The 26,166-nt window shown below is 37.9% G+C and overlaps 1 protein-coding gene across 5 annotated transcripts in view; it reads left to right on the top strand.

Annotated features, from left to right (window-relative positions):
* The window catches only part of Fsip1 (fibrous sheath interacting protein 1), a 200,751-nt gene that overhangs the window by 104,162 nt on the left and 70,423 nt on the right, over nt 1–26,166 (top strand). Inside the window, exon 11 of one of the 5 annotated variants that reach the window (XM_074065637.1) lies at nt 3,212–4,251. The exons of the other annotated variants lie outside the window; for them this stretch is intronic. Within the exon in view, the coding sequence (XP_073921738.1) occupies nt 3,212–3,322 (111 nt within the window). The 3' untranslated portion in view covers nt 3,323–4,251. Of the gene's footprint in view, nt 1–3,211; nt 4,252–26,166 lie in introns of those variants that run through there. 5 annotated transcript variants of the gene reach the window in all.

The raw sequence follows: 26,166 nt of genomic DNA, 5'->3' as shown, positions 1-26,166 counted from the left end.
AATAATACTATACTTGTGTTAATTAATAGAGCACCATCAAATCAAGTTACTTAACAGATCTGTTATTCACACTTCAAGTATTTAATTACCTTTTCTGGCCTAGTTCATATCTTCAGAGTAAGTATCTTCACAGTGGAGCATGACTGTTTGGTCTCTGTGGAAGTAGTGCTGAGATTAGGCTTGGGGTCCAGGATATATATTAGGAGTCATGACTTGTGAAAGGAAGGTGGAGAAGCAGGTTTGGGCAGAAGGAGGAACTGCATTGCCGTGCTTGCCTGGCAAGCTCCTGTGGATGCAGAGCGGTCAGCAGTTGCCTGTACGGACAAAGTGCCTGGCTTCCATGTCCCCCTTGCTTGGTCACTGAATGCAGGCCACCCTGGAAAATGCATGACATCTTTATGAAGTGCTTTCTGCATCTGAAGCTGGCCCTGATGTTGCTGCCTGCTGACCACCTTCCCTGATACAGAGTAGAAAGGGCTCTAATCCCCCACCAAGGTTCTTGTCCATGATGTAAGCTGTCTTCAAAAGATGTTCCCACCAATGATCAGGCTCAGAAGCTGCTGAGTCCTCTCACACAGCAACCCACACTGTGAGAATGTCCAGCTTTGGCCCGTCCATATACAACCTTCCCAGGGTGGCAGTAGTGAGCACCTCCACCACCCTTTACTGGCTGAGTGCAGACTGGTGCAACTTGCATGAACACATTGTCCCGTGCAAACCCTGGTGCCATGAACGAAGAACCAACAAGAGGTATGCAGAGATCCTGGGCTTGTGTGTACCTGCACGAGCCTGCCCTTTTTTCCATATAAGCTTTACTCCTCATGTCCATGGAGAGTCAGTCTGGGAACCTGGATCTGTCTCTTTGCTCTCTCTTTCTCATGTGCTTGAACACAAGCCCTCTAAAGGCTTTGTTTGCTTGCTGTTACTTTCCTTTTCATGATTTCTGCCCTGAATTGAACAAAAGAACTCTAGACTGATGGGCAACATTCCCATAGCTGGGCAGAAAGTCCTTTCTTGAAGGGGCACCAAGTGACACCTCTGTGTGTCTATCATGTAGGACTCTCATAATTACTAACTATAGTATTTATATTTTCTGTATTTATATCATTATCTTCATCTGATCAACGAAAAAGCAGAGGCAAAAGAATCTGCCTCTGGGCAAATCTAGAAAGAATAACTTGGGTCTTACTCCTGACCTTCAGCATGCTGCCATGGACGTAGTTATTTTTAAATGGGGGGTGGGGGGGTCAGTCAGTAAATGTTTGGAAAGAGTAAGAGGAGAAATTGCAGTTACGGAAGGACTAGTATGGTTAACACAAAGGGTAAGTTTAGATCTAACTGACCTGGACTCCTAGCTCATGGTCTCTGGCTCTGTGACCAGGCAGGTCTAGGTCAGTAGGTCACTCTGGGTCCTTTTGGGTTCTGATCTGTCACTAAAAGGAATGACGCTGATGAGCTGATTAAACTGTGTAGATGAAAGCATGTAATGCAATGTGTTTCACACTGGAAACACAATATAGGCTAATGTTCCTGAATACTCATCGTAAGCCTGTAAAATATCAATAGAGAAATGAAGATCTGAACTTGAAGACAGAATTTTTCTCTCTAGTATTTTTCCCTTGCATTTTTCTTATCCCTTCAGTTTTATTATATTAGGAAATGAATTGACAGATTTTCCCTCTTTCTCTTTGGGGAGAAGTTGCTTGTGCATCATGGATCTACTCCAAATAGGTGTGGGGAACGGACTATAAAAAATTGGTGAGGAAGAAGCCCGGATGAAAAACATTCTCTGAGTCAATAAATATTCATGGGATGCTTATTATGAGTCAAGCCCCTTTTGAATTTTACTGAGAGAGTTCGTTAGAAAATCATTGAAAGCACCAGATCAGAGAGCAGTTGCCCCTTCTTGTTACCATTGCTACCCTCCTGGTTTAGGCTACTGTTGTTACCCTAGGTTTACCGCAATTGGCTGGTACCTGTTTTCACCTATCTACCATAGGCCAGGTTCAACCCATTCTCCACTGTACAGAAGTTCTGATCATGTGATTTCCTGCTTCCCATTACCTAAATAAAGCCCCAAGGACTTGATGTTGTTTCCTGCTAAACCTCACCTCTTACATTACTCTCTCAACCCTCACACCCTCCACATCCTTCTGCCTCGCTAGCTCCTCCAATAGGCTATTTCCCTTTGCATCAGGTGTTTGCTGGCCCTGATTGCTAATCTTAGAATACCTTTCCCTTTCCTTTTACTCTTGGGGTAAATGTTTCTCCCTTTGGGAAAGCTTTAGCTGCTCCCCAGCTTACATTGGGTGGCGCTCTTACTTTCCTTTTACTTCCCTCCTGTAACTGATCAAGGAGGCACTGGTGGGTTTTACTTGTGTGACTGTTTCCCTCACAGACTACAGCCCCATCAGGGCAGTGACTGGTCCTGTTTCAGCTCTCAGTTGCCAAGCACAGTCCTGGCACAATGTAGGGACTTCATGGATCTTTTTGAATGAAGTGTTTGGAAGGTTCACAGAGTCCAGAGAGCTTCCCATCTCATCTTATCTAAGGATGGATGGATCTGTGTTACTCCTGTGTATAGTAAGCAATACATGTACTATAACACCGAGACAAGGAACAAGTCTTTGATGTCTGTAGTTAAAAAAAAAAAAAATTCTTACCTCGTTTCAACTCTGCTCTTCATGATACTTTAGCGTATGCTATCTCGTCATGTTAAAAGAATCCTAACACTTTTGATTTATTTACCAAATTACTTTCCTTAATCAAGTCACTGAGTCACGAGCAATGATAACTTTAGGGGAGAGGTTTTTTTTTGTCTTTTCTTTTTTGGGATGTACCACCGAGCTACATCCCAGCCCAGGAATGATAACTTTAAATACTATAATCAAATCAGTTTTTTTTAAGGGAGTAGATTTTGGAGGCTTGGAGGCAGGAAGAGTTAAACACTTCATGTATTTTCTCCTAAGTCTCTCCTAATCTATTGATTCTCCTTGACCAACAAACCCTTGTCTTCACAGCATTGAGTGTCTTGTACTAGGAAGTAAGAGTCAAGGGGGAAGATTAGAGGATTAAGAATGGAACTGAAGAATGGGCTCCATAGAGTTTGCTCACAAGAGCAATGTGAATCTCCTTGTAATAAGTGCATTTCTTGGCTGTTTTGTGCTGGTATGCATTCCTACTTTAAAATGGACATCTTCTATTTTTATAGGAAACTCCTGGAATGTCTGGAATTCTGCTCAGAAAAAGGAATCTGCATCCTGCTGTGAAGTGGGGGAAGTGCTTACTCTTTGTTAGTTGTGGTCTTAGACACCAATTCTAAAGGCACCCTAAAAATTGGACACAACTGACTCTGAAGTTGAATATCGTATCTTTCAGAAAACATGAGATCAGTCAGATGCATAAAAAATTTGAAAATTTGTGTTTCATTCACTTTGATTGTGAAATTTAATTGGCCATTTTGTCTTTGTGTTTTTATTTTGAAAGTATTTACTCTGTAAAGTGTTCCCTATGAATATTTATGTTCATTTTGAACAAATTAAAATAATTGGTAGTTTATTATGCTTATTGCCTCTGACATTCCAGTGGTTCCTATATGTGAACACTGGAGCTAACGGCCTAAAAACATATTTAATAATCACTCATGCAAATAACATCGAAATTGTAGTAACAATACCTATCTGGAAACGTATCCTTTTTTTTTTTTTTTTTTTATCACTAATAAAGCTACTTCTTGCAAATCAAAAACTAGGCTGGTCTTTCCAGCTCTTGGCCATAATTCTGCAATATGTGCTAACTGTGCCAGACAGAGGGCTGGCCAGACTTTTCATGTGTACAGAGGTTTGTCTTGTTTTAACTTTCATTGTAGCTCACTACTTTGTCTCTAGGAACACAGGGACTGACAAGATGGACATAGGTGACTAATTTGAAGATTCTGGCTCCACTGTTTGTTCCCAGCTCCAAATTACTGATGTTTTACTTAATTTTCAAGTTTACTGGAGGTAAAAAAGTGTGTAAGATTCTTTCAAGGGCTTCATCTTCCACATTTGTGAATGTAATCTCTCTTGGGAAGTACAAGAATAAAAGGGAAAAAGGAAATTAGTTGTTTTTCTTGCATAGTCATTATCTAATAAGACACTATAGAAAAAAAAAAAAGCAGCTATTGTACTCTGAAGGAGGTTTTTAAAGCTGCTTTTGTTTGGACAGTATGGCCCACAACAAAAATCTGTTTGTTCTTATTAATAGCTTCTCTCACCCCACATTTTATTTAGCACAATAATTAATTAGAGATTTACTCTTAGAGTCCCAGCAACTTGGGAGGCTGAGGTGGGAGGATTGCTTAAACCCTTAAGCTGAGGGCCAGCCTGGGTAACATAGTGAGACCCATCTCCCTCCCCAAAAAGAAACACCAAATACTTTACTCTGTTTTACTAATATACAAAGTAAAGTTTTCGACTATCTTCATAACAAAAATCTTGAAATCTAAGGATGTGGAGTGGTGGGAAGGAAAGCTCTTTTTTGGTGAGATAAAGAATTGTTATTGATTTTTGCCACCATAGCCTTGGTCTGGGATCTTGGGAAAACAACTCCCATGGGGTTTCAGTTTTCAGTTTTTCATTATAGACTTAGACTATCTTTTTACTAAACTAAGTGGTATTCTACTTGTCTACTTCATGTCTAAATAACTTACATAAATGAAGTAATGTCTTGGTATTTGTTAAATAGGTATTTTATCTTATATGGTTCCTGTGAAAAAACAGAGGACAAATTAGAAATTAATTCGTAAGGCAGTTTGGACTTTCCCTCAATTCAGTTATGGGATTTCTTGTCGACTTCTTTCAGGCATTAATTCAGAATCCAGTAAGCAGTAAATAAGTCAGTCTTTTCTTTTAATTTCTTGTTTTATCAGGTGGAATGAGAATCAGAATAAGGAGAGAAATAAGTAACAATATCCCTCCTGTGTTGTGGAAAGGATACAAATGTTATAGGAACCTAAAGGTGTAGTGACTAAATTTCCCTGGATGATGCTGTGGGTTGGAGCCATGAGAGAAGGGGAAGCTTAAGAGAAGATGATTTTTAACAAATACCCAGGAGTTTTTATTGCATTTCTGCTCTCTGGGTGCCCCCTTCCATGTGTTAGGGAGCCAGTGTGAATAAGACAGCCCCCCTGTGCTCATGGAGCCCAGGTGCTGGGGGAAGAAATAGCTGTTTAAAGACCAGGTATTATTGTTACTCTCCATGGCAGTATTATTTTATCCTGGAAATTAATTCTGCAGCCCCTTTTATTTCATACCTTATTTTTCTCAATACCTTCCACATTGTTACTTCTGCCCAAGTCACCTTCAGTGAAGATGGTTTAGGGCATTTCCATTCTTAATCTTATATTACAGAGCTGTATTCTGGGTGTGCCAAGTACAGTTTTCCTATCATTTTGATTTGAATGTAACTGCAGCTATCATAGAGAACTAAGTGAATTTTCATTACCTTCCCTTTGCTCCATGTCTGAGTTAACATGGACGGGGTATTGAGTCAGATGTATTTGTCCCTAGATTTGAATACAAATAGATATGGAGATTATTTGTATCTATTTAGAAATAAGTTAAAATTTCTGCATTTATTTAAAGTCACCTACATATTCTCTGGGGAGCACATTTCTTCCCTTGTGATATCAATTACTTATGGTACACATAAATTCAGCTTGTCTGTGGAGCTATAGGCTTTGTTGAAGAACTGTGCTCAAGAGTTGTGTGGGTAGTAGCCTGCTTTACTCATCCTCAGGTGGGAAGGAGGAGTTAAATTTCTTCACTCTCACATGGCATTTAGGGGTTTTGAAAACCACAGTGTGCACCTGGAAGGGAGCTTTATTTTGCACACGATGACTCATTCAAGTTTTGAGCAGAATTAATTTTATCAAAACAAATCTCTAACAAGAGACAGCTTGCTTGACTTTAGCAAGGGTCTTTTCTAAGACTATGTGTTAAATATGTCGTTTGTAGTTTTTGCTGGATAAGCTTTTTGCCAGTGAGGAAATGTTGAGTACATGAGATAGAAACCCTCTGGCTGTGCTTTAATTTATGGCCTTTTATTTATGACATTAACCATATTATTAAGGTTTGCAATTAGCACGCATTACTTTGCTTTGCTTTCCTCAGTGTTGTTTAGTAGGGTTAACACTTGCATTTTATTGTCAGTTAATGGATTGTCTTTTAAAGTCAATTAGTACAAGGCATTGGTTGTATTTTTCTTGCAACTTAGTGGATTTTTCTTACCTCATACTCTACTGTTGGATAGTAAGATAATTCTACCTGCCTGCCTCAGCAGAAGGGGGGTGGGTTTAACTTCCCAGCACTGTTGAACATGGCAGGCTCGAGAAGACCTCGCTGCTATGAGTGTGCCCACCTTCTTATTCTTCATGGAGCAACATTGTTTAGTTGGAAAAAGAATTGTGGGTATGTGACTACAAATCCTTATGTTCCAGAACCTATGTTACTTTGAGACTTCTTACCTTCTAAATCTTCCTCCTTTTTGGGTGGATACTGGAACCCTTGTGATAATTCATCTTCTAATGAATCCTCTTACATGTTCAGTTTTTAATTTTTCTAGGTTTTATATTTAGCTGAATTTTAATAAAACTTTATATTTCTTATAAATTATGTTTATCATTTTTGGGGCTTGATTAGATTTATTCTAGGGATGAGTACACCTGCAAACCACTATAACCTTGTTAATATTTTCAAATAATTCAGTTTGTCTAAAGTTTTTGCCTGAGTCCATTTGAATAATGACCTTCATCCCCTCCTCACAGCTTGTTTCCCCACCCCCACTTCAGCCAGGAAGAGATGTAAGTAGTTGAATATTAAATAAGAAATCTTTTTAAAGTCAACTGTATTTCTGAAAGCTAGATACTGCCCTGCTTCCAGTTAGTTATATTATCCTTCTGGGGATGAGCTATTAAGTTCTCAACGTCATCCTCGTCTGTCCAGGAACATAACCTTCCAGTGCTTACCCTGTATTTGAGGGTGTTAATGGAGAATAGGAGAGTAGACTCCTGAATGACTGATTAAATAGCATTTTTATATCCTGAAATAATGTTAAAACCAGGCAACCTGAGAATGATTCCCAGCTGGGCAGAACTCTAAGAGATATAACCTAAAAATGAATGTGTGTGGTTAGGTTGGAAGTGTCTCTCTCACAGAGACAAATATTCTCTCGAATGGAACTGGGGAGAAGAGGGTAACAAAGCTAACTAGTTCTAGTGCCCATAACTAACCCACAGTGCTTTGCCTCTAGATTCTCACATTTCCAACAACTGCTGCAAAATGAATTTCAATGTTGTCCTGAAAAAAATATAACCATCCTGGAGCTCAAGGGGAATGAACCAAATCTGTTTGAAATTATATTCTAATTGTCATATCACTCAGATTTTTCTTGGAGGAATCATGTTAGTGAGTATAGGTATAAAACATGGTTCAAGTGGTAAGATTATACAGACGACTCAGATTGTTTTAAGTGGGAAAATTTTTAAATTTCATTTTAGTTTTGAATTTGCATACATTAATTTGAGGAGGGCTTCATTGTGATAATCCCATATATGTGTACAGTATACCTCGAACAAACTCACCCCTCCATTGTGTCCATGTTCCCCTCCTTCCCACCTTTTCAGTGTTTGGTGGGTTTTGTTATGCTGTCTTTTTGGGTGTGTTATGCTTTGATCTTCACTTCTCAGTTTCCTTTCCCATCCCTTGGCCCCTCCCACTAATTCCCCCTCAGACAGTCCTCTCTCTCATCATGTCCCATCACCTCATCATCATTATCAAAGTCATCATCATTTAGGGCCTAGGTTTCACAAATGAGCAAGAGCACATGGTATTTGGCTTCTAGAGCTTGGCTTCTCTTGCTCAACATGATGATCTCCAGTTCCATCCATTTACCTGCAAATGACATCATTCCCTTTATGTTTGTGGCTAAATATATGAGCAAGAATATATAATGTTTTCTTTGTCTTTTCACCTGTTGTTGGGCACCTCAGATGATTCTGTGGTTTGGCTGTTGGGAACGGAGCTGCAGTAACCATGGGCATGCAGGAGTTTCTCTTGACTGTTGATGTATGCTTCTTCAGATATATGCCCAAGAGTGGTTTGGTGGGGCTATAAGGTAGGACTATTTTTCAGTGTTTTGAGGACCTTCTATACTGATTTCCATAGTGGTTGCATGGGCTTATATTCCCACCAAAGTGTATGAGGATTCCTTTTTCCCTGCATCCTCATTGGCATTTTTTTTTTCTTGATGATTGCCAATCTGATTGAGGTGAAACTTAGTGCAGTTTTGCTTTGATTTCCTTCATGGTTGGAGCTCCAGTGGCACAATAGGTTAGCGCGTGGTATATATGATTTCCTTTATGGCTAAGGACGTTGAACATTTCTTTATGTATTTATGAATAATTTATGATTCTTCTGAATACTGCCTGTTCAATTCATTTGCCCATTTATTAGTTGGATTACTTTTTCTTTTGCTGTTTAGTGTTTTGAGCTCTTTGTATCTTCTGGATTTTAATCCTTTATTGGCTGAATAGCTGGAGAAGATATTCTCCCATTCTGTGGGTGTCTCTTCATTCTGGTAATTGTTTCTTTTGAAGTGCAGAAGCTTTGTAATTTATTGCAGTGCCATTTGTCAATTCTTGCTCTTACTTCCTGGGCAATTAGAGTCTATTTAAAAATAATTACCTATGCCTGTATCTTCCAGAGTTTTCCTTAAGTTTTTCTGTAGTAGTTTCAAAGGTTCAGGTCTTACATTGAGATCTTTGATATATTTGGAGTTGATTTTTATACAAGGAGAGAGATAGGGGTCTAGTTTTGGTCTTCTGCATGTAGGTAATCAGTTTTCCCAGCACCATTCATTGAAGTCGCTGTCTTTTCTCTAGTGTATGCTTTTGGCTCCTTTTTCATGATGGCTGTAGCTCTGTGGTTTTACTTCTGGGTCTTCTATTCTGTTCCATTGGTCTTCATGTCTGTTTTTGTACCAGAACAATGCTATACTTGTTACTGTGGCCTATAGTATAATTTGAGGTCCAGCATTGTGCTACCTCCAACATTGATTGCTTTTTTTTTTTCAGGATTAGTTTGCTTCCATTTTAGGATTGATTTTTCTATTTAGTGAAGAATGATACTGGGATTTTGATGGGCATTGCATTGAATCTGTAGATTGTTTTTGGTAGTATAGCCATTTTTCATGATACTTGTTCTGTCAATCCATTAGCATGGGAAGTCTTTCCATCTTCTGGTGTCTTCAATTTATTTCATCAGGGCTTTATAGTTTTTCAAGGGCTTAACCTCCTTGGTTAAATTCATACCTAGGTATTTTATTTTTTTGAGGCTATTGTGAATAGAACTGTTTTTCTGATTTCTTTCTCAGCTGTTCATTGTCAGTATATAGAAGAACTAGTGATTTTTTATGTTGATTTTATATCCTTCTACATTATTGAGAGTGTCTTTTTTTTTTTAAAGAGTTTTTTTGGTGGGATGTTTAGGATCTTTTAAGTATAAAACCATACCATCTGAAAATAGGGATAATTTTGACTTCTTTCTTCCCTATTTGAATCCCTTGTATTTATTTTGTTTGCCTTATTGCTCTGGCTAGGAATTTCATTACTCTATTGAATAAGAGTAGAGAGAGTGGACCCCTTGTCTTGTTCCTAACTTTAGAGGACATGATTTCAGTTTTTCCTCATTTAGTATGATGCTGGCTATAGGTTTGTTGAGGTACATTCCTTATATTCCTAGTTTCTTTAGAGATGTTATCATAAAAAGATGTTGAATTTTGTCAAAGGCTTTTTCTGCATTGAGATGATCATGTGGTTTTTGCTCTTGATTCTGTTTATTGATTTATGTATGTCAAACCATCCTTGCATCTCTGGAATGAAACCAGTTTGATCATGATGTATGATCTTTTCCATGTCTGTTGAGTTTCATTTACAAATATTTTACTGAGAATTTTTACATCTATGTTCATTAGAAAGATTGGTCTATATTCTCTTTTTTTTTGTTGTTGTGTCCTTGTCCAGTTTTGGAATGAGTATAATACTGGTTTCATAGAATAGGTTTGGTAGTACTCTTTTCCTTTTCAATTTCATGAAAAAGTCTGAGGAGTATTGGTACCAGTTCTTCTTTAAAGGTCTGATAGAATTCAGCCATGAATCCATGGGGTCCTGGGCTTTTTTCTTTGTGTGGAAACTCTATTATTGCTTCAATCTTATTGGTTATTATAGACCTACTTAAGTGGTTTATATCTTCTTGGTACAATTTTGGTAGGTTAAATACATCTAGAAATCTACCCAATTTCTTATAGATTTTCCAGTTTCTTTGAATATAGGTTTTCAAAGATCCTCTCTATCCTCTAGAGTCCACTGGTATTTGTTATGATATCCCCCTTTTTTTAAAATCTATAATTTTATTATTTTGGGCATTTTCCCCTCCTTCTTTTAATCAGTTTGGCTAAGGCTTTGTCAATCTTATCTTTTCAAATAACTGACTTTTTGTTTCATTAATTCTTTGTATAGATTTTTTGGCTCTATTTAATTTATTTCTCCCCTAATCTTTATTATTATTTATGTCTTCTAATTTTGGGTTTTTTTTTTTTCTAGGAGCTTGAGGTGCATCATTAGGCTACTTATTTGAGATGTCTCTGGTGGTTTTTTGTTTGTTTTTATTTTTTAGTGGCATTGGGGTGTTTTGAACTCAGGGTCTCACCCTTGTTATGCAGGTGCTTTTACCGCTTGAGCCACACAGCTAACTCAAGACTTCTCTGCTTTTTTGATGTCGGCACTCATGTCTATAAACTTTCTTCATATTGGGCTGTATTCCTATGGTTCTAGTAGGCTGCATTTTCATTAGATTCTAGTTACTTTTTTATTTCCTACTTCTTTGAGATCCACTTATCATTCGACAATGTATTGTTCAGTCTCCATGTGTTTGAATATTTTCTATAGTTTCTATTGCTGTTGACTTCTAGTTTTATTCCAATAAGTTCTGATAGGATACAGGGAGTTATTTCAACTTTCTTATCTTTGCTAAGAATTGCTTTGTGTCCTAAAATATGACCTTTTCTGGAAAAAGTTCCAAGGGCTGCTAAGAATAATGTATATTGTGCAAGCTGCTGGACAAAATACTCTGCTGATGTCTGTGAAGTCCATTTGGTCCATAGTGTCATTTAATTCTGGGATTTCTTTGTTGATTTTTTTTATCTGGATGACCTACCTATTGATGTGAGAGTTGGGTATTGAAACCTCTTGCCTCCATTGTGTTGGGGGTATATTATCTGTGCTTTTAAGTGCAGTAGTGCTTTTTTTTTATTGTAATAAATGAAGTTGGTACACAGGCATTTGGTGTATAAGTTAACAATTGTTATTTCCTCTTATGTATTGATTGTTCTCGTACTAAAATGAAGGGAACATCTTTGTTTCTTCTTACTAATTTTGGTTTTAAGTATACTTTATCAGATATAAATGTAGCTACTCCTTCCTGCTTTTGGGATCCATGTGCTTGGAAGATCTTTTTTTCTATTTGTTCACCCTAAGCCAGTGAGAAACATTTTTTTGGTCAGTGAGAAGCATTTCTTGTAGACAACAAATGGTTGCATCTTGCTTTTTACTCCAGCTCACCATTTTATGTCTTTTGATTTGAGGACTGAGACCATTAGTATTGTGTTAATATTGAAAGGTATGTAGTAATTCCTGCCATTTTGTTGCTTTTTTTTTTTTTTAGTGTTTAATTCTTTTCTACTCTTCATTTGCTTGTTTATCTGGTGAGATTTATTGTTTCCCACATTTACATGGGTATATTTATCTTCTCCTCTGTGTAGGATTCCTTTGAGTATTTTCTGAAGTCATTTTGAATGATGGCTTTCCTGGGTAGAGTAATCTAGGTTGGCAGTAATTCTCTTTCAGCATGCTTGTAAGGTTTCAATTGAAAAATCTGCCATTATTCTGATGAGTTTGCCTCTATAGATGACTTGGTGCTTCCCCATTGCAGTTTTCAACGCTCTTTCTTTGTGCTCTGCATGTAATGTTTTAACTGTGACATGCTGTGGATAGGTTATATTTTGGTCTTGTCTATTTGGAGTCCTAAAGGCCTTCTGTTCCTGGTGAGCATCTCTTTCTCAAAATTGAGAATTTTTTTGCTGTTATTTTATTGAGTACTTTTCTTACGCCTTTACCTTGTACCTCTTCTTGTTCTTCAAAACCCATAATTTGTAGATGTGGTCTTTTAATGGAGTCACAGAGTTCTTGCGTATTCCATTTGTATTTCTTCATTATTTTTTTCCCTGTCTTCATCTGGTATTTATACTATATCTACTCAATCTTCATGCCCTGAAATTCTGTCTTCCATTTGGTTCAGTCTGTTGGAGAGGCTTTCAACTGAATTTTTTATTTGACTTAAGGAGCTTTTCATTCCCAGAGCTTCAGTTTAACTCCCCCACCCCCATGATTTCTGTGTCCTTATTGAACTCCTCTTTCATGTCTTGCATTGTCTTCTTTACTTCATTTCGCTGTTTATTTGTATTCTCTTTGGTTTCATTGAAGTGGTTATACATGTCTTCTTTTGTCTCATTAATGATTCTTATCACTATTCTTTTCAGCACAAAAGTTGAGGTTTCATCTACTCCCCTATCATTCAGATCTTTGTTGTGTGATTGTTGACTTTTTGATATTTCATATTTTGTGTGTTTCTATGTTGAGATTGGCTCATCTGAAGTCAGTTTGTTGGCTGAAGATTTAGTCACCTAAAGTCTTTCGGTTGAATTATTCTCTATGTTCTGGCATGAGTGGGTAGTAGCAGGGTTGATGTGCCATTTCTCACCACTGGCCTGGAAGTATAACTCAGCAATAACAAATTCACCAATTCAATACCAGACCAGAAATTTACATGAAGTAAAACACCATTAGCAACATTAGCTAGAGAGCCAGTCATATTATATATGAAGGGACTAACATTCTCATGTGGTACAGAAAGGGATTAGAAAATAAAGCTTATTTGCATAGGAGTTAAAAATTAAATAGTAAAACTAAGGGGGGTGTTGGGGAAGAAATAAGGCAGAAGGAAGAAGGGGACAAGGGAGTGAAGTGTGAAGCTGCAGGTGAACAAAATGCTAGCGTGTAGGGATATAGTTCAGTTATTGTGGAGAAGGAAGCTGTCTTCAGGGATAGCAAAGGGATAGAAAGGTTAAGAATAATAAAATAAGGAGGTAGAATAAATAGCCAGTAGAATAGTTTGCAAATGAGAGATAGGAAAAGTGAAAAGAAACAGAGAAAAAAAAGTCAGTATATAAAAGGGAAACAAATGTTAAAAATTTAAAAATTCAGCATTTCTTCCTTGTTGATGAGATGGCTCTCTCAGTACAATGGACGCTGTCCTCCAGCCTCTGATCCTCAGCCTTCCGCCTGTGGTCCTCCTGTCATGTGTACTCATGTATCTCCTCAGCCTCTGGATTGACCAGGTGCAGTTTGGGAGGAAGGTTCTGGACTGGGGCAGCTGCTGGGTGAGGAGGAGCAGGTCCTGTAGAGAAATAGTTCCCAGGGATTGGCTGCTCTTCTGTGGTTTGGTGGGGGCAGTTCCAGACATGTGAAGTAGCAGGTGGGGGTGGGGGTGGGGGGTGGGGTCCCCAAGTGCAGTTAATGGATCAGAAAGCACTGTGCCACTCTTGAAGCCTGTGCTTTTCCCCACTTAGCCAAAAGTTTTCTTGGGGGTCAAATGTATTTATGGCCACCCTCAGGGGTAACACTGGTTATAGGAAAGTTTGTGTAGCTCCTCATAGGTCCAGGTTCAGGATGGAGGTTTTTAGTCAGTCAGCTCATTTATCTTCTCTGGGGGCCAGATGTATTCATGTCTGCATGCTGGGCTGGCCTGTGGCCCTCAGGACTGAAATCGGTTTGCTCTGCTGCCTCATTTCCAAGCTGCCCTTTTTGCCCTGGGTAGTGGGGCACAGATGTCAGTTGGTTTCTGTCCGGTGGCCTGGACAAGGCTTGCTAACCTGTGCTTAGCCCTCCATGCAGTTGTTTTGTTCAGAGTGGCCTGTGGAGTAACTTTTGCTAGAAGAAAAACAAAACAGAATTGTTAAAACAAAACAAAACAAATGTGCTGGGAAGGTTGCAGGATTGAGTGGATCTGTGCTGTGGTTCTGGGCTCTCTCTGAGCAGGTTTTTTTTCTTTATTTCTTCTAGAGGTTTGGTTAGAGTTCAGTAATTTTTGATTTCCTCTATCTACTATCTTTCATTTTACTCGTGGCTTACTAACTTTCCTACCTCTCCTTGCAGTCCGTGGAGACAAGGGAAAGTGGTGCCTTTCCTACCAGCTTACTAACTTTCCTACCTCTCCTTGCAGTCCGTGGAGACAAGGGAAAGTGGTGCCTGTCATCAGTCTGCCATTTTGGGCTGATCTCTAAGTGGAAAACTTTCACATTAGCTAAGCTAGGCTTAGATGAGCCTAAGCCTAGCAGATGCTCTGGTTCCAAATTATTTATCAAGATTTACTATGTAAAGAAGACCATCTCATCATCTAGATCTGGATTAAATGGAAGCTTATCCCTGTCGTGTATGTGGAAAGAGTTTGCTAAGCAAATAAATGGAGAATTCCAAGGCGAGTGTTTAGACTCCTTAATATTTTTAAGTCCCTAGTTTGCATACCAATCTAGAATTTTTTTTTCACTAGAAAGCTAAGAGGGTCCAAATTATTAATTTTGTTTTTAGATTAAAGTGTCTACTTCACATAAGAAGAGCTGCTAAGATTTAAGGAGCAGATTAACAAAATACATAAGACTAATTTTCAGTTTTCTTATTTCAAACAAATAAAATTTTACTCTAAGTTAAATAAATAATCTTGAGTTAAACCAGTGGGTTGTTACTCATGTACTATATGTTTTAGACTTTTACTAGCCATTTTTCATTGAGGCTAGCAAGTGCCTTGATTTGGCTAAAACATAGCAAATGTTACTCTCTGCCAGAAGAAATCTCACTTAAGATTTATAATCAAGGGATAAACTCACTGGCCTAAATGCTATCATAATATTGGTAACTAACACACAGTGGTCTTCTCTCCAGTCCCCCGTGGGAGATGGGGCAGGTCATCCAACTGGTGGGAGTGGGGAGAAGAATGTGCTGAGTTTTACTTGCTACCATTGTCAATATAGAAATGCAGGCACCTCTCTCTTTCCTCCTGTCTCGTGACTGGCTACAGTTTGGCCATTTTTCTATCTCATGTAGTAGTAGATACAGGGTCTGTGGAGATGGAGGGGAGGGACGGAGTGGGAGGTCACAGTTAAAATTCTAGGCCTAAGCCTTGTGTTTATTTCATGTCTTGACATAATTTCTAGTCTTAGAGAGTACATATTTAGAAAACATTTCAGAATTTAACTAACTTCTTGCTATCATAACAATTCCTAATGATGCTGAATGTTTTTATATGATAGCATTCCAATTTTGGAAGTAAACTTGAATAATAGTTGCAGAATCAGAAGGTTATAGTGCTGCATACACTGACAAAGAACTTACACTGATTCGGGTCATGATTTTTTTTTATTATTTCTGAGAAAATAAGTCTGTAGCAAACAAGAAAGGGCAAAAAGAAAACAGCAAATTTCAGGAAGCCTTTGAAAGGCCATTGCTTTTTATTTTTTAAAACATGACACCTTTATTGAATTGAGGTGTAATTTATATACTCTTCAGTAGTTTTTAGCATCTTAACAAAATTGCACATTCTTCATCTAGCCATTGCTAGAGTATTTTTCATATCTCCAGAGCAGTCATTCCTCATCTCCTATCATAACTAATCCTGTCCCCGTGGATCTGCATCATTTAGACATTTGTATAAGTAGAATGATACAATATGTGGTCTTTCGTGTTTGTTTCATTCACTGTGCTTAGTGCTTTTGAGATTATTGATGGTGTAGTACATATCAGCACTGTACTCCCTTTTATCTCCAAATAATATTCCATCTTATGTACATATCACATTTTGTTTGCTCATTCAACATCTGATGGACATTTGGATTGTTCCTATTTGGGACTATTATGAATAATAATTTCATAGATATTGTCACACACATTTTCAGTTCTCTTCAGTATACACCCATGGGTGGGATTATTGGGTCATATGCGAACCTTTTTTGCTTTTCAAAGAAACTATTGACTTTTAATATAATTTTTGAATAAGGAACAGTAAAATATAAACAAAAGCTTGGAATTAGATTATTTAGGGTAAGCTAGGTATTGCTGTATTTAACTTCAAAATCTTATTTTAATGCCACATTCTTAGGGAGATTTATTTGGTTGCATAAATTATTTTGATTTAAGGAATAGACTTATTTCTGTTGAGGCTGAAAGATGAATCAAATTTCTAGTAGAATATTGTCTAATTTGCATTGAGTCTTCATATTTTATTGCCTCAAATAGTAACTTAATTACTAATGTTAACAGATTCCTTGCTTTTAAAAGGGTGGAGTTAAAGAATTATAGGATAGCTATTTAAATACTGGAAATGTATGCGTACATTTTGTTTTATATGAAAAATATCTAGCTAATACTTGTTAAATCACAAATTAATTCCACAGTGTTTTGTTCTATTCATCCATCACTGTCTCTACTAAATACACTATTCTCCAAGAAATGGCCCAAATCCTAACGAGGCATTTTCAGGAGTTTTTTCATTGGTAATTTCCTTCTTATATATTTTTTGCAAATCATCCCTCTCTGAAGTAACTTTGCTTTTATCCACAATTTGTGATTTTTGGACCTTTCTCTACCCTTGGAAGTAACTACTTCAGCCCACATCTGCTGGTTATGGTTTTGTATGCATGTCAGTTTTATGATCAGAGGATGGAGACAGCGTTGGTTGTCTTCATTTTTATGTCCTCCCAATAACACAATGTCAGCATATTATGGGTGCCTCCAAAGTGTTTGTTTTATGAGTAAATGAAAGAATGAATGGAATTTGGAACTGTTTCATATTTTTTCCAAGAAAGAGGAATGGTGGAGTAGAATTTTCTTTGCCATTTTTATGGACCTTATTTAAGCCTTCCCAAACAGGATGTTCATTACTGAGTTAAACATATCCCTTTCTGCTAATCCTCATCGCTTCACTGCTTTCTGTTCTCTACTTATAATCAAGTTTTTTATATGATAAACATCCTGTAAACTTCTGGACCAAATCTGATTTGAGCGTCCAAATTCTTTACTTCTTTAGGATTTTATTACTAAAGTCTCAGTTACTTTTCATTCTACATCGTAATTTTTTGTTTCAATTATTTCTATTAAAATAAATTTATTTAATCCGAACAAGAATTCTTTAAGTATATGAGAGCTACTAGAGGTTGACAGTAATGTTTATACATGCAATTTATCTTTCCTGGGGCTGGCACAGTAGCTTAAGTGGTAGAGCACCTGCCTAGCAAGCATGAAGCCCTGAGTTCAAATCCCAGTGCCGCACCCCCCCAACCCCCAAAATCATCCTTTCTAAAGGATATTGATTCTTCTACTTGTTGAAAGCTTGGTGAATTACTCTACTTTTTCCTTGTGGCTTGGAAGAGTCAAGAAAAGGCTTTTTGTGCTAACTCCTCTAATTTCTGGATGATGTAGTTCCAGCAGTCACAGAAACTGCTTCCATATTGCCCTTAGCAGATGCCCCCTGCTCTTCATCAGACTGAGTTGCAGGGATACCTTTCTTGGTACCAGAGTTTGTCACTGCTGGTTCTCCACTGAGAAGATCTCAGGGCTGAGGAATTTCTGTGCCAGCTAGAGCAGTCATGGAAGAAGACAAGCAGAGTCCCTGTTAAGCAAGGACAGCATTGATGACTCCAACTGTTACATTTAAATCCAGCCATTCTGGATTTATTCTGGATTTCCATCCATATATATATGGAAATGTCATAATGAAAACAAACAAAAATGACTTTTTCAAAAATGGAGAACAGGAAGGTAAAACAGGTCCTGTCTGGGGGTTGGCACCAGTGTGTATGGGAGATATAAGGAAAGGGTGTAGGAGGTGAGTGTGGTGGAGATATTATGCACTCATGTATGAAAATGGAAAAATGAGACCTGCTGAAACTATTCTAAGAATGGGGGGAGAGGAGATAAAGGAGAATGATGGAGGGGATGAATTTAACTAACCTATATCATAAGCACTTCTATTACAATGTACTCCCAGTACAAAAAAATATGTTAATAAACTAAATAAATAAATTCAGCCATCCTGGCCAAATGGACTGAGATCCAAAGGTGTGAGTGTGCTGCATTCTTTCAGGCACTTGGGGGTGGCCACTATTCTGAGAGGCAGTGCTGTTGGTCAGTCACAGAGTATGCCAGATGCGTTTGGCCCTGCAGCTGTGTGAGGTCCGTGGGAGGGATGCCAGCAAAGCGCACAGTTCAGACCTCAGAAAGAAGGTTTGGCTTTTGCAGCTTCTCTTAGGAACTGTTTCATCTAGCAATGTTTCTGCTTAATATTTTGGCCTAAACATTTAAAAAACAACCTCTCAAAGTTGACTCTTAAACACAATAACAAAAAGAGTCACTATTTTGAAAGATAAATAAAAGAAGCAATCTAATGGTTCATAGGATTCCAGAAAGGGCAAAATGTCATAGTACTAATAATTCTGCTTCTGAAGGAAATCTCTTTGGAAATGAGGGGAGAAAGCCAAGGTTTAGAGAGTTATAATATGATAAACTTTGCTTGAGATTTTGTGTGTGTGTGTGTGTGTGTGTGTGTGTGTGTGACTGTGGCAGTACTGGAGATTAAACCCAGGACCTCACACATACTAGGCAAGTGCTCTACCACTTGAGCTATGCCCCCAGCCTTTTTGCTTTTTATTTTGTTTTGTTTTTGAGATAGGATTTCACTAACTTTTCCTGGGCTGTCCTTGGCCTGGGAACTTCTACCTCTGTCTTCTGAGTAGCTGGGATTGCAGGCATAGGCCACCATGCCTGACTGCCTGAGAAGTACTTTAAAGGAGAGTTAAAAGAAGTTGGTAGTAAGGGTAATACCATGCCACTTGTCAGGTTGGAAGGTGCATGCCACAGTTGACAAGTGCTGCCCTTCTTGATGTAACATATGGTGAAGAATCAGCTCTATCCAAGAACACAGTGAAGGTCTGAGGTGTGGTGACTTTGGTTTTCTCTGAGAAATGTCAAGTCTTCTCAGGCCTGTGTTAGCACATTGCAGAGGATTGCAGGACATGCTTTCCATGTAGGGTCCTGCTTTTTTCTTTTTCTGAGCATTATTGCTGAAGCTTCTGGCTTTTGATTGAACAGATCTGGAAGTCTGCATGCCTGGGATTAGTTTGTCCTTGTCACCAACACACATAGGCTCTTGATCTGCCTCCTTTTCTCTTCTGTAAATTATAGTATGAAACACAGGAGTCATGGTTCCTACTGTATGAGTAGTTAAGGATAAATTGTTACCTCCATCCTATAGCAAGTTTTGATCATTTCCTTTTAAAATCATTCAGAACACTTTAAAAAAGTCACTTACTTCAGCAAATTTCTATTGTCTTTTGCATATTAACTCAAGTCCACAAAATGGTAATAGTGACTATTTATTATATATTAAGTAGTTTGTAGGTAACAATGCTTTATTCTCACTCAAAACTGCACAAAGCAATCTTTTCTGCTTACTTTGTAGATGAGAAAACTGAGGCTTCCATTGATTAAGCAATTGGCCCATCTCTAGATAGTAAGTTGCAGTCACAATTTGAACCCAGGTGTCTTTGTCCATTTTGTGGTAATGTAAAAGAACTCACGAGGAGTCTTTATTCCCATTTCCTGTGTGGGGAGTAGGAAATGTTCCTCCCTGTTTTTCATTTCTCCCCACTTTTATCCTGTTATACTAAATTCCTTTTCTAATAAACTTTGCTATTGTTTTTCCTACAAAGAAAGAATACCTGAGGCTGGGTAATTTATGAAAAATAGAGATGTATTACTTACAGTTCTGGAGACTAGAATCCAAGGTCAAGGTGTCCACATCTGGTGAAGGTCTTCTTGTGTTATCTTATGAGAGAAGGCAGGATGGCAAAGGAGGAAAGAGGGAGGAAAGGAGGGAGGGAAGGAGACAGAGAAAGAGAGAGAGAGAAAGAGAGAGAGAGAGAGAGAGAGAGAGATAAAATAAAGGAGAGAGAAAGAGAGAAGGAGAAATTAACTCATGTGTCATGCTTTTGTGAGAAATCTAGTCCTGCTATAATGGCATTAATCCAATCCATTCAGGAAGGAAGGACTCTCAAGACCTAATCACCACTTAGAGGTCCCACCCCTCAACACTGTTGCATTAAGTTTCCAACACATGAACTTTGGAGAACACATTCAAACCATAACACCAGCTCTTTTGCTTCATTTGTCATACCTTTAGACAATTGCTAGTTTTGTTAGAAAGGAGGTTGGAAGTCCTAGTGAAGTGTCAAAAAACCAGAAAGAGGATAGGGCTTAGAACTATCTAGATTTATAACTTTGTTTTTAGTTCCATTGGAGCTATAGGTATAAGGAATGTTGTACACATTAAAGTAACAGTACAATATTATTGTTCAAACTTTACAAATCATTTTAAATGTCCTGTGCAGTAGTCAAGGCTGTGAAGAACTGTGTTACAGCGTTGTGTCCTTGAAGGCTTTTCCTTCCTCATGGTCTTGTCTCATCTCTTAACTCAAACTCTTCACTGACTTCCCAACTTCCACTCACACCCTACCCCAATCTAGTCTACCTGGTGTTGACAATGACATTCTTTTAGGGTTCAAATATATTCATGTTCTCCCTTCGTCTGTGCACTGATGTTCTTGCATGACATTTAAAGCTCTTTGAAAAATGCATAGCTGCCTTTTCAGCCTTGTCTGATCGCTAGTCCCCATTCTAGTTATGTAATTCTATACTGAATCCCACCCTTTGCAACACCCAGTGCCAGTGCCTTTGGTGGCTCCTTGTCTCTTCCCAGCTCCCAACTTCTGAGTGTTCAGTCCTCTCCAACCTTTATAGCCAGGCCAAATTCCTTCCACATCAAAAGTTCCCACAAGGCCTCAGGCAGATGACAGAGGACATAAAAAGGAAAGTTTAAATCTATATACACCTTCTATTATGGTGTGTGTATATATAAACATGGATCATAAAATTTATCATTTTAACCTCTTTCAAGAATGTAGTTCAGAGATTCCAAGATGGTGACCAGAGGGAGGAAGCAGAAAGTGTGCTTCCTAAAGTAAAATCTTGGAAAGACGCTGGAGATACACCTTGCAGGAAAAACGACCAAGAAGAGGTGAAATTCTGACTCCTCCACACCCCCAGCCCACGCATAATAGCCCCACTCCACGTTAAATGGAGAAACCAGGAGGGCTCCTGCGCTGCCAGACACCAGCTCCCAGACTGCTTGGGAAGACGTAGACCATCAGTACAGGAACCAGAGGGAAATGAAGAAATCAGATACCCAGATCCAGACTCCAAAAAATGAAGATAAATTATGCCAAAGAACCCAATGAAGCCTACAAGAACAACCTGAAAGAAGAAATGCTGCAAGTAATCAATGAGAATTTTATAGAGATGATACTGGATATGGTCAACCAAAATGTACAGGAGACACTCAAGAAATTCCAAGACAACAAAAATAGAGAATTTGAGAAAGCACAAGAACAAATAAAAGAAACCATAGAAGCACTGTATAAACACCAAAGTGAAACAAAGACCACTATAAATAAAGAGATAAATGAACTCAGGATGAAAATAGACAATATTAAAAGGAAGAGGCTCAGGATATGGAAAACCTCAGAAAAAAGAACAAAACAGAAATGCAAAACAAAATGGAAGGCCAATCCAGCAGACCAGCACAAGCAGAAGACAGAATCTCGAACTCAAAGATGAAATGGTAATTAAAGGAAAAACCAAAGAACTATTAGTTAAACATCTCAAGACCTATGAAAAGAAAATGCAAGAAATTACTGACAACATCAAAAGACCAAACCTGAGAGTCATGGGCATTGGAGAAGGAGAAGAAGTGCAAGAAAAAGGAATGTGTAACATATTCAACAAAATAATTACAGAAAATTTCCCAAATCTAGAGAAAACTATGCCCATACAGGTACAGGAAACCTTCAGAACTCCAAACAGACCTGACCAAAATAGAACTACCCCATGACATATTATCATTAAAACAACAAGTACAGAGACTAGAGAAAGAATATTAAAGGCTGTAAGAGAGAAAAAACAAATAACATACAAAGGTAAACCCATCAAAATCACAGCAGACTTCTCAACAAAAACATTAAAAGCAAGAGGAGCTTGGGTGAGGTCTTCCGGGCACTGAATGAAAATAACTTCAACCCCAGGATACTCTACCCAGCAAAACTATCACTCAAAATAGATGGAGCAATAAAAGTCTTCCATGATAAGCAGAAACTAAAACAATATGTGACCACAAAGCCACCACTACAAAATATTCTGCAAGGGATTCTGCACACAGAAAGTGAAACCCAACTTAACCATGAAAAGACAGGCAGCACCAAACAGGCAGGAATAGCAATACTTATCTCTGATAAAGTAGACTTCAAACCTACATTGATCAAATGAGATAAAGGAGGACATTTCATACTAATAAAAGGGGAAACAGACCAAAAGGAAATAATAATTATCAACCTATATGCACCCAATGTCAATGCACCCAATTTCATCAAACATAACCTGAAGGACCTAAAAGCATATATTAACTCCAACACAGTGGTTGTGGGAGACTTTAACACCCCATTATCATCAATAGATAGGTCATCCAAACAAAAAAATCAATAAAGAAATCCTAGATCTAAAATAGATCAAATGGACCTAGTTGATGTCTACAGAACATTTCATCCAACTTCTACACAATATATCTTCTTCTCAGCAGTTCACAGAACCTTCTCCAAAATAGATCATATCCTAGGGCACAAAGAAAGCCTCAGCAAATGTAAGAAAATAGAAATTATACCATGCATTCTATCAGATCACAATGCAATAAAACTAGAACTCAACAACAAAAATAAAGACAAAAAACATGCAAACAGCTGGAAACTGAATAAATCATTGCTTAATGAACAATGGGTCATTGATGAACTAAAAGAGGAAATTAAAAGGTACCTGGAAGTCCATGAAAATGAAAACACAACCTACCGGAACCTATGTGGGACAGAGCAAAGGCAGTCCTGAGAGGAAAGTTTATAACCATGAGTGCATATATTAAAAAGACTGAAAGATCTCAAATCAATGACCTAATGATACATATCAAACTCCTAGAAAGACAAGTACAAGAATATCTCAAAACAAATAGGAGAGAAATAATAAAAATAAGAGCTTAAATCAATGAAATACAAACAAACAAACAAACAAAACTATATAAAGAATTAATGACACTAATGAGCAAACTGAAAAAGAATGTATGAAAACAATTCCATTTACAATAGCCTCAAAAAAAATCAAATACCTAGGTGTAAACCTAACAAAAGATGTGAACGACCTCTACAAGGAAAACTATAAACTTCTGAAGAAAGAGATTGAGGAAGACTATAGAAAGTGGAGAGATTTCCCATGCTCATGGATTGGTAGAATCAATATAGTAAAAATGTCTATACTCCCAAAAGTAATCTACATGTTTAATGCAATTCCCATCAAAATTCCAATGACATTCATTAAAGAGATTGAAAAATCTACCGTTAATTTATATGGAAACACAAGAGGCCACGAATAGCCAAGGCAATACTCAGTCAAAAGAACAATGCAGGAGGTATCACAATACCTGACTTCAAACTATATTACAAAAGCAATAGCAATAAAAACAGCATGGTACTGGCACAAAAACAGACATGAAGACCAGTGGAACAGAATAGAGGACCCAGATATGAAGCCACACAACGTATAACCAACTTGTCTTTGACAAAGGTGCTAAAAATATACGATGGAGAAATAGCAGCCTCTTCAACAAAAACTGCTGGGAAACTGGTTAGCAGTCTGCAAAAAACTGAAACTAGACCGATGTATATCACCGTATACCAATATTAACTCAAAATGGATCAAGGATCTTAATATCAGACCCCAAACTCTAAAGTTGATACAGGAAAGAGTAGGAAATACTCTGGAGTTAGTAGGTATAGGTAAGAATTTTCTCAACGAAACCCCAGCAGCGCAGCAACTAAGAGATAGCATAGATAAATGGGACCTCATAAAGCTAAAAAGCTTCTGTTCATCAAAAGAAATGGTCTCTAAACTGAAGAGAACACCCACAGAGTGGGAGAAAATATTTGCCAGCTACACAACAGACAAGGGACTGATAACCAGAATATATAGGGAACTTAAAAAACTAAATTCTCCCAAAACTAATGAACCAATAAAGAAATGGGCAAGTGAACTAAACAGAACTTTCTCAGAATAAGAAATTCAAATGGCCAAAAAACACATGAAAAAATGCTCACCATCTCTAGCAATAAAGAAAATGCAAATTAAAACCACACTAAGATTCCACCTCACCCCTGTTAGAATAGCCATCATTAGCAACACCACCACCAACAGGTATTGGTGAGGATGTGGGGAAAAAGGAACCCTCTTTAACACTGTTGGTGGGAATGTAAACTAGTACAACCACTCTGGAAAAAAAATTGGAGGCTACTTAAAAGCTAAAGATTGATCTACCATTTGATCCAGCAATACCACTCTTGGGGATATACCCAAAAGACTGTGACACAGGTTACTCCAGAGGCACCTGCACAACCATGTTTATTGCAGCACTATTCACAATAGCCAAGTTATGGAAACAGCCAGGATGCCCCACTAATGACAAATGGATCAAGAAAATGTGGTATCTATACACAATGGAATTTTATGCAGCCATGAAGAAGAACGAAATGTTATCATTCGTTGGTAAATGGATGGAATAGGAGAACATCATTCTGAGTGAGGTTAGCCTGGCCCAAAAGACCAAAAATCATATGTTCTCCCTCAGATGTGGACATTAGATCAAGGGCAAACACAACAAGTGGATTGGACTTTGAGCACATGATAAAAGCGAGAGCACACAAGGCAGGGGTGAGGATAGGTAAGACACCTAAAAAATTAGCTAGCATTTGTTGCCCTTAACGCAAAGAAACTAAAGCAGACACCTTAAAAGCAACGGAGGCCAATAGGAAAAGGAGACCAGGAACTAGAGAAAAGGTTAGATCAAAAAGAATTAACCTAGAAGGTAACACACACGCACAGGAAATTAATGTGAGTCAACTCTCTGTATAGCTATCCTTATCTCAACTAGCAAAAACACTTGTTCCTTCCTATTATTGCTTATACTCTCTCTTCAACAAAATTAGAGATAAGGGCAAAATAGTTTCTGCCAAGTATTGAGGGGATGGGGGTAGAGGGAGAGGGCAGAGTGGGTGGTAAGGGAGGGGGTGGGGGTTGGGGGGAGAAATGACCCAAGCCTTGTATGCACATATGAATAATAAAACAATAAAAAAAAGAATTAATGAAACAAAAAGTTTGTTCTTTGGAAAAAAAAAAAAAAGCTCGATAGACCCCTGGCAAACCTGACTAAGATGAGGTGAGAAAAAACCCAAATCAGTAAAATCAGGAATGCAAAAGGGGAGATAACAAGAAACACCATGGAAGTCCAGGAAATCATCAGAGACTACTGTGAGAACCTATATTCAAATAAATTTGAAAATATTGAAGAAATGGACAGATTTCTAGATACTTATGATCATCCAAAACTGAACCAAAGGACATTAATCACCTGAATAGATCTATAACACAAAATGAAATTGAAGCAGCAATCAAGAGTCTCCCAAAAATGGAAAGTCCAGGACCTGATGGATTCCCTGCTGAATTCTATCAGACCTTTAAAGAAGAACTAATACCAACCCTCCTTAAACTGTTCCACAAAATAGAAAGGGAAGGAAAACTGCCTAACACATTTTATGAACCAGTAGTACACTTATCCCAAAACCAGGCAAAGACACCTCCAAAAAGGAGAACTATAGGCCAATCTCCTTAATGAACATTGATGCAAAAATCCTCAATAAAATAATGGCAAACTGAATTCAACAACACATCAAAATGATTATTCACCACCACCAAGTAGACTTCATCCCAGGAATGCAGGGGTGGTTCAACATACGAAAATCAATAAATGTAATAAACCACAT

Source organism: Castor canadensis, chromosome 2, assembly GCF_047511655.1.
Source record: "Castor canadensis chromosome 2, mCasCan1.hap1v2, whole genome shotgun sequence".
Taxonomy (NCBI): domain Eukaryota; kingdom Metazoa; phylum Chordata; class Mammalia; order Rodentia; family Castoridae; genus Castor; species Castor canadensis.
The sequence above is the reverse complement of the archived record's forward strand: the minus strand, read 5'-3'. Positions and strand labels throughout refer to the sequence as shown.